Source organism: Eubalaena glacialis, chromosome 10, assembly GCF_028564815.1.
Source record: "Eubalaena glacialis isolate mEubGla1 chromosome 10, mEubGla1.1.hap2.+ XY, whole genome shotgun sequence".
Taxonomy (NCBI): domain Eukaryota; kingdom Metazoa; phylum Chordata; class Mammalia; order Artiodactyla; family Balaenidae; genus Eubalaena; species Eubalaena glacialis.
Window position 1 is genome coordinate 4,879,484 of NC_083725.1, and position 13,844 is coordinate 4,893,327.

At 47.4% G+C, this 13,844-nt stretch overlaps 1 protein-coding gene across 1 annotated transcript in view; it reads right to left on the minus strand.

The window, feature by feature from the left end:
- BARX2 (BARX homeobox 2) overlaps nucleotides 1-9,495 on the minus strand; it is a 68,871-nt gene extending 59,376 nt beyond the window's left edge. The window contains exon 1 of the mRNA XM_061202705.1: nucleotides 9,309-9,495. Within this exon, the coding sequence (XP_061058688.1) occupies nucleotides 9,309-9,495 (187 nt within the window). The remainder of the gene's footprint in view (nucleotides 1-9,308) is intronic.
- Between the last annotated feature and the right edge of the window lie 4,349 nt (nucleotides 9,496-13,844).

Genomic DNA, 13,844 nt, shown 5'->3' on the forward strand with positions numbered 1-13,844 from the left:
TCCTGTTGCACACATGCAGTGATTTCTCAGGGCATAAACAGAGGTGGAACTGCTGGGTTGAGGGCATGTGTGTATCTGCTTCGAGGTGTTGCCATGCTGCTTCCAAAGGAATTGTGCCAAATAACCCTCCCACCATCGGCGAATGAGAACATCTATTGTTTCACATCTTTGTCATTGAGCGATACCATCAGAGTCTTTCATGTTTACCTGTCTGACGGGTATGAAATGGTACCTTGTTTTCATTTGTGTTTTCCTGATTACCAGGGACATCCTTTCATGCTCACTGGACACCTAGATCTTCACTTCTATGAGTTGCCAATTTTTCTACTTGCCTTTTTTCTTATTGCTGTGGAAGAGATCTTTATACATTCAGTGACTTTAGAAAGTTACTTAACTTCTCAGCTTCCATTAGTAAAGCAGAGATACTATCTCTTAGGAACGATTGGAAGCTGAATGAAAAGCACTGGGTCCAGTGCCTGTAACATGCTAAGCCTCAAAACAAGTCACTATTTCTATTACAGTAAGTCCCCTACATACGAATGAGTTCCATTCCGAGAGCGCGTTTTTAAGTCCAATTTGTCCATAAGTCCAACAAAGTTAGCCTAGGTACCCAACTAACACAATCGGCTATAGAGTACTGTACGGTAATAGGTTTATAATGCTTTTCACACAAATAATACATTAAAAAAAACAAAAAAAAATAAAGAAAATATTTTTAATCTTACAGTACAGTACTTTGAAAAGTACAGTAGTACCAGCTACATCACCACTGCTTTTACGCTTGCTTCCGGACATCCTAGGCTTGAAATAAAGATACTGTACTACTGTACTCTACACACTACTGTACAGTAAAGTACACAAAAGCACAACCATTTGGAGAGGATGTGCGCACGTGACAGTGTATGCCAGACACGTGAACTCACCTACGTGATTGGACCTGCGAACGCATTTTCGCATCTTTGAAAGTTCGCAACTTGAAGGTTCGTATGTAGGGGACTTACTGTGTCGTTATGAAGATGAATAATGAGGTTCAGGGTTTAGAGTATACATTTCTAGCCTTTCTCCCCAGTCTGTAGCCCCCTTTGGGATAAACACTGCAGAACTCGGGAAGAGGACACTGAGTACCTCTGGCTCCGATTTCCCCAGGATACAAAGACATAATATCAGGACTCTGTTGTTTATAAGTTACAATGAGGAAAGTGTGCAACGTTGACTCTCTCAGATGGTGCTTAAAAGAAACATCAGAGTTACACATCCTCCAATCTACAAGTGGCTGTGATCTTGTCTGTGAGACCCTGAGCCTGAATTTCAGCAATGGTTAAGTACCTGCGTGAAAAGACCTCTGGGAAGAGGGAAGTGGGCGGTGGAGAATGGCGGGTAAATCAGTATTAGGGACCTGTCCGGTATTCCCGGGGTGGAAACACAGCCATGACTACATGCGATGCCACCAGACCCAAGACCTCTCCATGTCCCCACACGTCATAAGTGATCCTCGCATAAGAAAAGTGAAAGGACAATCATCCTATCGCTTATCACATACAGAAGTGTGTTTTTCAATAATGACCAAAAGTACATTGACATCACTTTGGTGGCAGGCACATTGTGAAAATACTTCCCTAATATTTATCCAATATCCAGAAGCACGTGTTCCTAAGGACATGGTGGTGAGCTAGAGAGATGCAATAAAAAGGAATCACATAAGCTTCTCTGCTTGGACCCTTAAGATACTTAGTTTCGTGCTGAGATCCTCCAGATTGGCTTCTACTCAGTTGCATCCTGGCCTCTCCTTGGAGAAAGGCCATGTTCATTTTTATGAACTCTGCCAGTGGAGTCAGGGAGCATACACAGCTGACCTCCAGGCCGATCAAGCAGTCCTGACACCAGCTTCAACCGGGGGTGACTAGTGGAGTCCCTTTTTACACGTACTTGCACCTCATCTAACATTCAGAACTATCTTCCTCCGTATTCAATTTCCACCGGCACTAAAGAAACCAGAGACTTTCCTTAGTGACCCTCTGCCTGTTTTTCGCAGAGTAATCATGGGTAAGAGTCAACTCCAGACCAAATATAATTAAGCCATCTTCTGATATCTATCTGGGTGTACTGCTTTCTTCCTTAAACGTGTGCCAAGTTTCCACTTCCAAGAAGTTAAACTGCCATATAAAAATGCCCCGGTGATGATAAGTAATTAGACACTGTAATGGAAAATTAACTGTGTTTTTATTTACAGCATTCATTTTAACAAGACATTTCTTTTTCTAACTGTTATTAAGCTGCAATAAAAATAAATTAAATCCTGAGGATCTGCAAAGGTTTTCTGGTTAAATAAAAACAAAAACAAAAACAAAAACAAAAAAGAAGAAGAAGGAGAAGAAAAATCGCCTCTTCTCCTAGAGTCAGAGTATTTCTTATTTTGTTAACATCACTAAGTTGGTACACGGTCCTGGTCTGAACCCCATTCCTGGTAAATTCTAAGGCCAATTCTAATCCTGTCACCCGTGCTGTGGACAGAGGAACAACCCTTCCACTGCCATGGCAGCTGACCCGGAGGCAGTCATGCCAGGCGGGACGGAGGGCCTTCGCCACACGTGGGAAGCCTTTACCCAAATGTTCTCTCTCCTTCTCTCTCTTTTTTCCTCCCTGTTTTGCCGCTCCCAAGAGACTTGCAGCCAAGTGATTCACAACAGTCTGGCAAGCACCTGTGGGCTTTGGCAAGTCCTGGGTTAGAAGGCGGCTAATCCAGCTCAGTGGGGTCCACTCTGACGCCCCAGTAAAAACACCACCTCCTCGAGATAGGAATGGAAAACAGCATTCCCCAAGACAGAATGCAAAATGAGGCCTCCACCTGTCCGTCTCATCCAAAGCCTTGCAGCCCTCTAACCATGTTCCAGCTAAGGGTTCATCAGCAGGTGTAGCCAAGGGACGCGAACTGACTTCACTCGGAGCGGACGAGTGGCCGGCGTGGTCCGCAGGCTCCGCAACCCCCATAGAAGTTCCCAGGCTTCGTACTAAGGCGGGAGCCTCAGATCTGTGCCCTACCTAACTACCGTCTCTGTTCCTCTTCCTCCCGACCTCAAAACAAAGTGCAAATAGCACCTAAAAAATGCTTCTGGGTTAACACGGATTCAGTCGTGCTAAATGCTGGGCAGGGCCACACTCCCCCCACCCAGGCTCTTCCCTGAAGGCGCCCCAGCAGGTGTCTACGTCGGTGGGCATTTACTCTCCAAGCAGGGACAGAAGAATTTCAGAAGCCACCTTTGTGTTGCCCCCAGGGTCATTCGGAAGGACACTGAGCTACATACCAGGAGGAATCAAGTGGCTTCAAGAATTTCAAAGAAACCCACTCTTTTTCTTTTCCCCTATTCCTTCCCTTTTTTGTTTTCATCTCTCTTTACAATCTAAACAACAATTTACCGTCCTTACTGCTTTTCACATAGATTCCTGGGATGTAAAAACCTAACAATCTTCTCATTTAGATTCCTGAGGTATGTTAAAACCAGCAGCTATATACCAGCCACGCTGGGATCACAAATTTTATTTTCAAGCCAGAGGTACAACCAACACTGCAGGAAATTGGTTTCATAAAAGATTTACTGCATATACAATTTCAGTTGAGTTGTATTTAAGGAGGTTAATATGACAATTTTGATGTTGATAATACCCTTTAAGTGGAGTTCAAAGAGAAAATTCCAGACGGTAAGCAAACGGATTAAATTATCATAATGTTTCACAATTCCAAAGTGCCCACATAGACTCTAGAGGACCACAAAAAAGAGCTTGGCAGTGGCTCTACAGGTGCTTCAGAGAAAGATTTAAAATATCCCAACTGTTAGCCAAGACTTAGAATAAACTTAAAAATAATGGCAGTGGACTTCCCTGGTGGCGCAGTGGTTAAGAATCCACCTGCCAATGCAGGGGACACGGGTTTAAGCCCTGGTCCAGGAAGATCCCACATGCCGCGGAGCAACTAAGCCCGTGTGCCACAACTACTGAGCCTGCGCTCTAGAGCCCACGAGCCACAACTACTGAGCCCACGTGCCACAGCTACTGAAGCCCACGTGCCTAGAGCCTGTGCTCTGCAACAAGAGAAGCCACCGCAATAAGAAGCCCGTGCACCACAACGAAGAGTAGCCCCCGCTCACCACAACACGAGAAAGCCCGCGCAGCAACAAAGACCCAACGCAGCCAAAAATAAAAAATAATTTAAATAAATTAAATAAATTAAAAAAAATAATAATGGCAGTGCCGTCATCAAGCAAGTGTAAATATTTGTTGAATTAAATGATACTGAAGATTATAGACCTTTGGAAAGGCATTTTAACTTGCTAAATTTCTAATCATTTTCCCATTTGCTATTAGAAAAATGAGAACCAGCAAATAAATTGCTAATAAACTATTCACTCATTAACACTGACCCCTAAGGAATCCCTCAGTCTCTCTATTTAACAAAGGTGTCATAAAATTTAAGGAGTAAGGAGACAACAGCTGAGGATCCCAAAAGAGCTCAGCTCCAAATATATTCTGACCTTGGATGAGTCCTCTATCCTGTGTTTCCCTCAATTTATTTTCCCTTAGAATGGGAACAGGAGAGGCAGTGATGAGTGATTGCTAATAAAAGCATATTTGCCTCTGGCAGAAATACAAATGCTTGCTAATAAAGATCATTTTCCAGACCCCCAGTTTACATTTCTCTATCAACGTTCCAGTGCCCAGGATCCAGGTTCCCAAGATACTACAGGTTTTGGTCTCCAACTAAAAGACTGAGCTAGGATTGGGGGAATCACTGGAGCCAACTCATGAAGTGGCAGCCTGACTCCCTGACCCCCATCACACAGGTCCACACCTCATTTCATTTTTCACCAGGATGACACCCAATCTTTGTGATAAAAATGAGCCCAGGGAGGGGTGAGATGTGACAGGGTGAGAGAGTGTCATGGACATATATACACTACCAAATGTAAAATAGATAACTAGTGGGAAGCAGCCGCATAGCACAGGGAGATCAGCTCGGTGCTTTGTGACCACCTAGAGGGGTGGGATAGGGAGGGTGGGAGGGAGGGAGATGCAAGAGGGAAGAGATATGGCAACATATGTATATGTGTAACTGATTCACTTTGTTGTAAAGCAGAAGCTAGCACACCATTGTAAAGCAATTATACTTCAATAAAGATGTTTAAAAAAAAAAAAAAAAAAAAAAAAAATGAGCCCAAGGACACCACCCCAAAGAACTTGTTTCTCTTGGACCCACCAAAGAATAAAATGTTCTCAAAGCCCCCTCCTAAGTTAAACACCCTTCCCCACATGCCTCTTTTAATTGGCTGGTTAACTGTCCCTTGGGTGTGACTGCACAGCTTTATCCCGGGTGTGTAATGGAGTTGGAAAAATCTTCCTGATTTCTGAGTACCCTAATATGAAAGACAGCGGTGTACAGTGCGGGCTGAAACTACGTTTAAGCCCTGATGTGACCCTAGCACTTCGCAAAAAAAAAAAAGTATGTTATGCTTGGGAAGGTTGGTCTGTGGTCACTGGGATTCCTCCCAATCAGCTCTGTAAGACTGGCCGCTGGAGGTCACGGAGAGAGCCTACAGAACCCTTCTGCCAGAGAAGAGAAAAAGAATTAAACTATAGGTTTTAGTGAAATCACTAAAAGTCATGCAGGGGCCATGGGTTGTAAAATGTACAAATACCCATATTCACCTCCCCCCAAATGTGCGTGTACAAGTCCTAGGGTAATTCTAGGTTATAAGTATCAATAATTATAATAAGTTATAAGTAATTATGCACAGTACTTAGGTTTCTCAGTATCCTCTTATGAAAACTCTTAGGGTAAATTGTTACATCCTTGTTTTTGTGAAGCAAGTTACTCATTTTTTCCAAACAGCCCTCAAATTTAGAAACTCTGCCTATTTCTAAAGATCAAACTGAAAGAGAGATCCCTCGAAAGGAACCGTGCCGCTACCTCTGCAGTCTATTCCGTCCTGAGAAGCCAGTTCAAGGGACTCTTCCACCAAGAAACATTAATCACAACCAGAAAAATAAAACAATGCACCTGAGAGTTAAACAATATTTACGATATCATAAACTGCAAGTCATTTTTGGCCTTCAATCACTGTCAACGTTCTAATGTTTATGAGAGATCATCACTGGTTTCTAAATGGCAATACAGTTCCATTCTGAGTGAGGATTACTGTTACCAGATTTTAAAATAAGAACAACATGTCATAAACTAAATTCATTCTAAACATGTTCCATACCTTCTCAACGGTCTGAATAACAAACTTTTTTTTTCAAATGGAGGCTCTCTTTGGGCTTGGTTTTTTAATTTTATTTTAAATTTAATGACAAATGTTCCTTTAGTTTGGCTTTAAGAGAAGGATTCCTTTACTCAATATCTATTATGTGATGCAGGAGATCTATTAGGAAACTTAAATCAATCTGGAGATTGCTTCCTAAAACTAAAATTACTATATTTTAATAAGAAAGGGCCTGTTCAAACAAACAATTGTTTTTGAAGATGAGTAGTCCGTCAAGGTTAGGGTGTCTAATAATAAATTACTGTCAAGTGATTATCTACCAGATGAGAAATGTTTCCATTTCTCAGTTTACTTGAATATACATGCTCTTCTGCCCGAGGAGATCAGGATCATAAACTGACATTAGGATTTTGCTAAATCTGAACGACATGGTTTGCTTAATTACGTAGAGGCTTTTTAAACGCTGTAGCTTTTTTCCCACCACAATTTCATGTACTTACTGTGCAGAGTGGTCACTTTATTATCTTAGTTTTCATTATTTTAGCTGACAAAGGTCACGTCTGTTAGTTATATAAATCTTAAAACAGCAAACCAAAGGATGAGATAGTTCAGTAACTTTAATTCCAATTTATGCCTTTCACTTGATTTGAACATTTTATGCACTGGTTCCACCAAAAGTGCTAAACATTTATCTCTATCCAGAAAAAAAAAAAAATATATATATATATAGTTTCATTATGAATGCCAGCAACTTATTGCTGTTTTTTTAATTAATAAAAAAAAGATTAAGTTCATCCAATTTAAGATTTGTGATCCTGAACATAACTGTTAAAACCAACAAAAACGCTTTGAAAGCATGGTATTTGCAAAACCTTTGAGAAGTCGCTAATGGTATTCCCATGATCTAATACATGTAAGGCTTTAACTGTAATCGTAAACCCACTGAAAGCTTATGATCTGAAAGGATGGACTATTGTAGCCAGTTTTTATGGGTTTAATTCCACTGGCAAATCCCAGTTTCTATATTTTAAATCTCAACTAGAGCAAAATCACAACACATTTTCAAAAGAACAACCTAAAGAAATCAAGCACGGGAACAATAGGGCAAGAACGCCAGTGCCAACAACCACCCTCTCCCACAAACCATCAAAGAACTTCAAAAGCACAAGGCTGAGCAAAACTTTTAGTTCGTGAAATATGTGCGATTCACTTTTAACACTCACAAAAGTACATATGAATCACTGTATTTTCCTCTGATTTATGTCCCACACAAGGTTCAATAAAACGCAAAACTTACTCAACCTCGACTGATGACTGGATCATTGTTTTTGGAGGCTATTTATTACTCTTTTTCTAGCATGATTTCTTCTATGATCCAATTCTGTGACTGCTAAAAGCCAGGAAAAGCTGCCTTCAAGTCAATGCATGGCACGAAGTCACTAAAAAGTTTGCAGGCATCAGGCTATGCTTAGGTGCTTAGGAGAAGCTGTTCTGCTTTGTCCTAGGGACCTCCAGGTATGCAATGTCTTTTCAGGGTGCGAGAGATTTACGATTAAAACGGATCCTCTCTTTTTCCTTTAAGGGATTTGAGTTCTCATGGCAAATGATTATTTACGCTCAAAACAAGAATCAGCCTACTTCCCCGCTCCAAGATCTATGTAGACAACTCATCCCAGGTTTAATGCATGGCAGACATACAAATGTAAAAACATCAACCATATCTATCTTGTTTTTAAAATTTTTTCTTCGTATCTTGTTTCGTATATTTCTTGGCTTTTAAAATGCAGTATTACAAGTCTTGTTCTGGGCTACCAGGCCTAATTCCACCTTACAGACAAAATTTATTTTACAAAGGAGTAATTGAATATAATACTCATTTTATTACCAAATACATGTAGGAACAACTTGGTTGTAAAAGAACTTTACTGTATGTATTTACACACGTATTTACTGATTGTCCTAGAGAGCCTATCAATGGAATCAACAGAAAATGCAGTATTCCAAACACAGTGTACTAGCAGCTCTTGGCCTGAACGTTCCAAAAATATCTTTCAAAACCACTGCTATCTCTTCACTTTACTTTTTCAATGTAAGTACAATTAAATTCATTTATTTCATGCCACCCATGCAACAAATATACCCTCAAGGGGTCTTTCGGTTTGGAAATACTAAATTTTTACCTTCAGTTGAAAGCAGAGTCAATAACTTTTTTGATAAAAATTGCTTCAATTTTTTTTTTTTTTTTGCTATACCCACGTCTGGAGCGCCTAAATCCTTATAATGCCAGGGCACTATGAAACTTGGAGCTTCTCTTAATGCAAGTTTTTTAGAAATAACTTTGGATTTATTTTCTACATAAACCTATGACTTTTAAAGTATATTTATTAAGTGTTCTTTATTTTTACTACGGGTCTTGTTCTTGTGGAGAAAGCAAACCAGATTTGAGGAATGTTTTTATTGTGATCATTGTTTTTTAGTCACTTAAAACTCACAGGGTTGACCTCCTCAGCTGGCTCCACAACGCGACACATTCCAGAACTACTTCCCCAGAGGGAGATCCTTTTAAGTAAAGTTCAGCGGATTCAGGATTTTGCGGGGAACCTCAGGATACTGACTTACTTGTAAAATTCCCAGTGGAGACAGGAGGAGGTTGGACGAGTTAACTCAAGGTGAGAAGCAACGCCACTTCCTGAGACAATGATTTAAGTGCTGAACCAGGTCAAGGGTTTGAACTTTCTTCCTGAAAACCACAGCAGCGCTGGGAAGGAGGAAGGTTCTCCTGCCAGCAGATCCCAGGCGCTGCGGGGCGGCCGGCTCTCGGGGGCGCGCTGCCTTGACTGCCTTTCTAACCTTGCCATTGACACCTTGCCGGGCCCCTTCCAGGTTGCAGAGGCCTCTGCAATGCTCGCCTCGGACAAGTCTAGTCCTCTTGCAGGGGCCCACAATTCCCGGGCCCCTTCCTCTCGCCCTTGGGCGGGAGGACAGAGGTGGTCAAGCGCCCGACCCCGGCACGAAAGCGGCCGCACCCCACTGCGCTCCCGCGGGCCGTCTTACCGGTACAGGAATGCAGGGGCTTGGGTCGCACGACCAGCGACGGGCACATGGAGTAGAGGGAAAGTTTCTCAAAGTAGTCGCAGGTCTCCTTGGAGAGGATCTCGTCGATCATGAAAGTCTTGTAGCGCCTCCTGGCTGCTTTGAGCTGGCCGGGCGAGCTCAGCCTCAGCTCTGCGTGGCAGTGCATGGTGAGCCCGGGCGAGCGCCCGCCGCCCGGGGCCGCGGGGCTGGCGCGCCGGCGGGGGCTTCCGGCCGGCTCCTCGGCGGCCGGGAGGCGGCGGGTCTCGGGAGGTGCGCGGAGGGGAGCCGGCACGGGGCACCGGGCGCGCGGGCTGCGCGTCTAGACCCACCCGCGGATCAGCATCTTCGCCGAGCCTTTTGGGGACAGTGCAGCCGTCAATCAGAGCGCGCTTCCCGCAGGGCCTGGTGCGGAGCCGCGCGGAGGGCCGGCCGCTCGGCGCCCACCCCGCCCAGCCCGCCTGTGACACCCGGCGCGGACCTGCGCGCCTCGTGCCCGCCGCTCTTGATCGCCTTCTCCAGCCTCTCAGCGTCTCGCGCTCGTCTGCGCGCCTATTTTAAGACACTCGCTCCGGCTCTCCTCCCCGCCCCCCTCCTGGGACGAGCTCCAGGTGTGTGTGTGCGCAGTGTGCGCGCCCGTGTGTGCGCGCGGTGCGGGGAGCGCGCGCCGCCCCCGCCAGCGGGCTAGGCCTCCGGGGGCCGCTGCCCACGCCGAGCCCCGCGCGCCACCCTCGCGCCGGGCATGCCGCGCTCCCATCGCCGGCACCCGGCGGGCGGGCACGTCCTGGTCTGTTAGTAGAAAGAAGTCGAGACTTCGCCGAGGCTCCCGAGACTGCGGGCCCCAGAACCGGCGCCCCCGAGGAGCCGGGTGCCTTCCTGCCTCCCCACGTGGACTTCCGCGCGCCGTTTCCCGAGGACGGCGCCCGCCCCTAGCGTCCCCTACGCTCGCAGCCGGCTCCCAGCCCGCGCGTTCCGGCACCCGGAGTGTACGCCGCGATCGCGAACTTGACCGTTCCACGGAGATCCCAAACCATCAATGACCTTTGCCCTGTCCGTTATCCCAATAGTAAACTGTTAAAAAAAAAAAAAAAAGTAATCAAAAGCACGTATTCCTTTTTTATTCTTGAGCTCTGTTTATAAACCTTTTTTCGTCTCCAGAAGGGCCAGCGCAGCGGGACTGCCGGGTGCGGCGAGTCAGCCCGGTCGTGGCTCCTGGTGCCGGATACTCTGGCACCACGGCTTTCGTCCCCCGGGTCCCTGGCGACGCGTAGGTTTGGGGGAGCCGCGAAGACACGCGTTCATTGGGTGGTTTGTCTTCTGCCTCCTGGGCGCCTAACTTCCGAGTCTGTTCCAATCAGTATCTGAACGAACTTTTGTTTTCAGTTGGAATTGTCGGGCGAGGGGCGAGGGAACCCCACCCAGCCTCGGCACCCGGACCGTCCCGCTGCCCGCGTCCTGCCCCCTCGCCCGCGCTCGGCAGAAACTGCCGGTGCTGCCGGTTTCGCGCAATTATGCCTGGGAGTTAGTTTGCACAGGGCCTGAAGGGAAACGCACGGTAAGGAGACTGAGAATTACAGACGCGGATGGCCTTCTCCGAGACCGAGTTTGGGGCTGGTGACGTGTCGCGGCCCCGGGTAACGGCGGACTCGCCGCAGAGCTGCTCGCCCTGCAGTCCGAGTCGCCGCGGAAGCAAGCGGACGCGCGCGCCTGGGCCAGTGGTTCAATTCAGAGGGAAGGGGAAAGCCTGGAGAACCAATAATTAGGCACTGAGAGAAAGTAGTAATAAACCGAATCAGAACCTTGCATTAGACGTGGCCCGCAACGCGCCTTTGAGGACCTTCATTCCCGAGGTGTTCGCGTGCGCCCCGGCTCCCCTCCCCTCCTCCTCTCCATTTAGGATGCTTTTCATTTATTCTCATGACATCTCCTTATGCTCGTTCTTCTCCCGGAGCGGCGGCTCGAGGGCCCGCGAGAGCTGCGGCCAGGTGTCCCGGTGGCGGCGCGCGTCCCGCCGCAGAGCCCGGAGGTCGCCGCGCTGGGCCCGGCGCGTCCGCGGCTGTGGTGGCCGGTCCCAAGGCCTGTCCGCTGCCCCGCGCGGGGCCGAGAACGCTCCCAGCTCAGCCCGGGCAGCGCCGCTCGGCGCTGCGACCGAGGGGTCCTCCTGGACGCCGGCGGAGCAAGGACCCGCTGCGCCATGAGCGGGGGACCGTCCCAGGGGCGCGGCGTTCGCACCGAGGACATTGTTGGGTGGGGAGTTATATGTCCCGCTGGAAAGTGCAGAGCTGTCGGCAGCGCCGAGAAACTGCGTGTTTGGTGGGATTGGAGGGCGCGGCGTGGGGGAGACCCCCGGGCCTCTGCATCGCACCCGGTGACCCTGGAGAGGGACCGAGCGTTAGCCCTTCGGGCCGTCTGTCGGGCCCTCACGGTACGCGCGCCCCCCGTTACTCTTCGGGCCCAGTCTTTTCCTCCACCTCTTGTCCCGTCCTCTAGCCTCGCCGGCTCTTCCCGTCCCTTCCGCCGCCACTGGCCCCTTTCTTCCGCTTCCGTCCATTTCCCCTTCCCCACTGTTCCCAGCACTTTGGGCCTCCTCTGCTGGATCGAATTCCCCCATCTCTCTTCCGCATCTTCCATCCTGGTCTCTCTTTTCCTTCCTTTCCTCTCTTCCTTTCCTTGCTCCTCTCTTCGTTCCCTCTCTTCAGACCCGGATCTGGAGCCGCGCTCCTGTGCCCCTGCGCCCCTGCGTCGCGGCGCTGCCACCCGGACGGCTGCGGGTGGCTCGCAGGCGGAGACCGCGCCGAAGCCCCAGCCGCCCGGCCCGGCGGCAACCGGCCTTGCCTCCGCCCGCCGCGCCCTCCAGCCCGCTCTCCTCCCCGCGTCCACTTGACCGCCGGCACAACATTCGCTCACACTCTCCCGCAACTGGTCCTTTGATTGGAAATCTGCAGCTCTTTCAATAGCTAAAGAATAAATTAAATAATAGCTTATTGGATTTTCCATCTTTTCGATTTTCTACCACAGAGGCAAGAAATCTCATAGGGGGTCTGAGAGCACAAGTCCCCAGGTATTGGAAAGAGAGATTCCAGATCTCGGGAGTCTGGAGCCTTCAGCTTTCTGTCGCTTATAATCAAAGCTGAGCCTCAGTTTTTTCATTTGTAAATGATAATCATAATACCTACTTCACAAGGTTAGCCTTTCATGATCCATGACTACACAACTCTTCCCTTCAGTGGGAATGCCCACGGCACCCCATCCCCTCCCTCCTTCGCTGCCTGGAAAACTAATTCAAGGCCCATCTCAAATGTCACCTCCTTTGGGAAAGATCCCACACTCCCCAAGGCTGTCCTTGCTGTTCCTACCTCTATCTTAGAGGTTCCTTTACTGTATTATTGCCTTCTGCATATTTCTTTCACCCACTGGACAATTCGTCTTGTATCACCAATACCAGCATAGCAGTGGCACATAGTAGGTTCTCAGTACATGTCATGAATAAATTAATGCATGAAAGCTGGGATAATTATATAATGTGTGTAAGACCCAAGCACATGGTAGGACTTCAGATCTTCACTAGTTGTACTACATTTGTCTTTCTCCTTAAATGAACCTCTCTTTCCTTTATATTTTTGGTTTTTCAGCAACGGCATCTAGCCCAATTCCCATTTTGCACTCATCTCTCTCTTTTCACTCCCTCTCTCCTGATCTCAGACTGTAAAGGGCTTTCGTGGGAGGAAGCACACCCCAGCTGTCAATCATGAAGTGGGGCTTTGGTCAGGAATAGTCAGGGGTTTAGTTTCCAACATTAATGAAGTGGCTGGAACAGCAAACATCTGCCAAAGAGCCTCAAACCTTTTCCAGCTGCTGGAGACCCACAGACACTTCCCAGCCTCCTGTGACTGTACCCTGGCAGTGTCTGCCCCTCTACCGGGAGGAACACACATGGAGAGGAACAGACCTGTCTGTACCCAGCCATGCTTGCTCAGGCAGGCATGGAAGGGGATAAAAATGCACATCCCCAGGAGGCTTCAGGAGATCAGCTCCCCTCCCCCATCCGGCGCCTGATTCCTGGGGATAGAGCCCAGCCAGAAGGAAGGGGGTAAAGACACCTGTGCAAAGTTAAAAGGGTCTGATAACTAGAAACCAAAGAATCGCTCTTTCCCATTTCAGCTGACAGCCAGTGTCTCCATTCAACTAGAACACATGAAATTTAATAAAGCAAAATGGTATTTAAAAATCCTAGGATGGCATTTAAATTGCATCTAGGATCTAACCCTAGGTAAATGAGCTCAGCTTCATTTTTTTGTGTAACTATCCTTTTATAATGCTGGGCTTTGTGTCGAGGTAGATGTCAGAAGCGGCCGGGGCACAGGTCTTCCAAATACATGAACTCATTCGCAATCATCTTTTCTCCAAGTGGGGGGAGTGGAGCGGAAGCCCTCCTTACACTCCAGTAAAGTGTGTTTAATAACTTGTATTTCAGTTGCTAAGGTTTGAAATGGTTTCAGACGTGTAAAAGCAAAATAG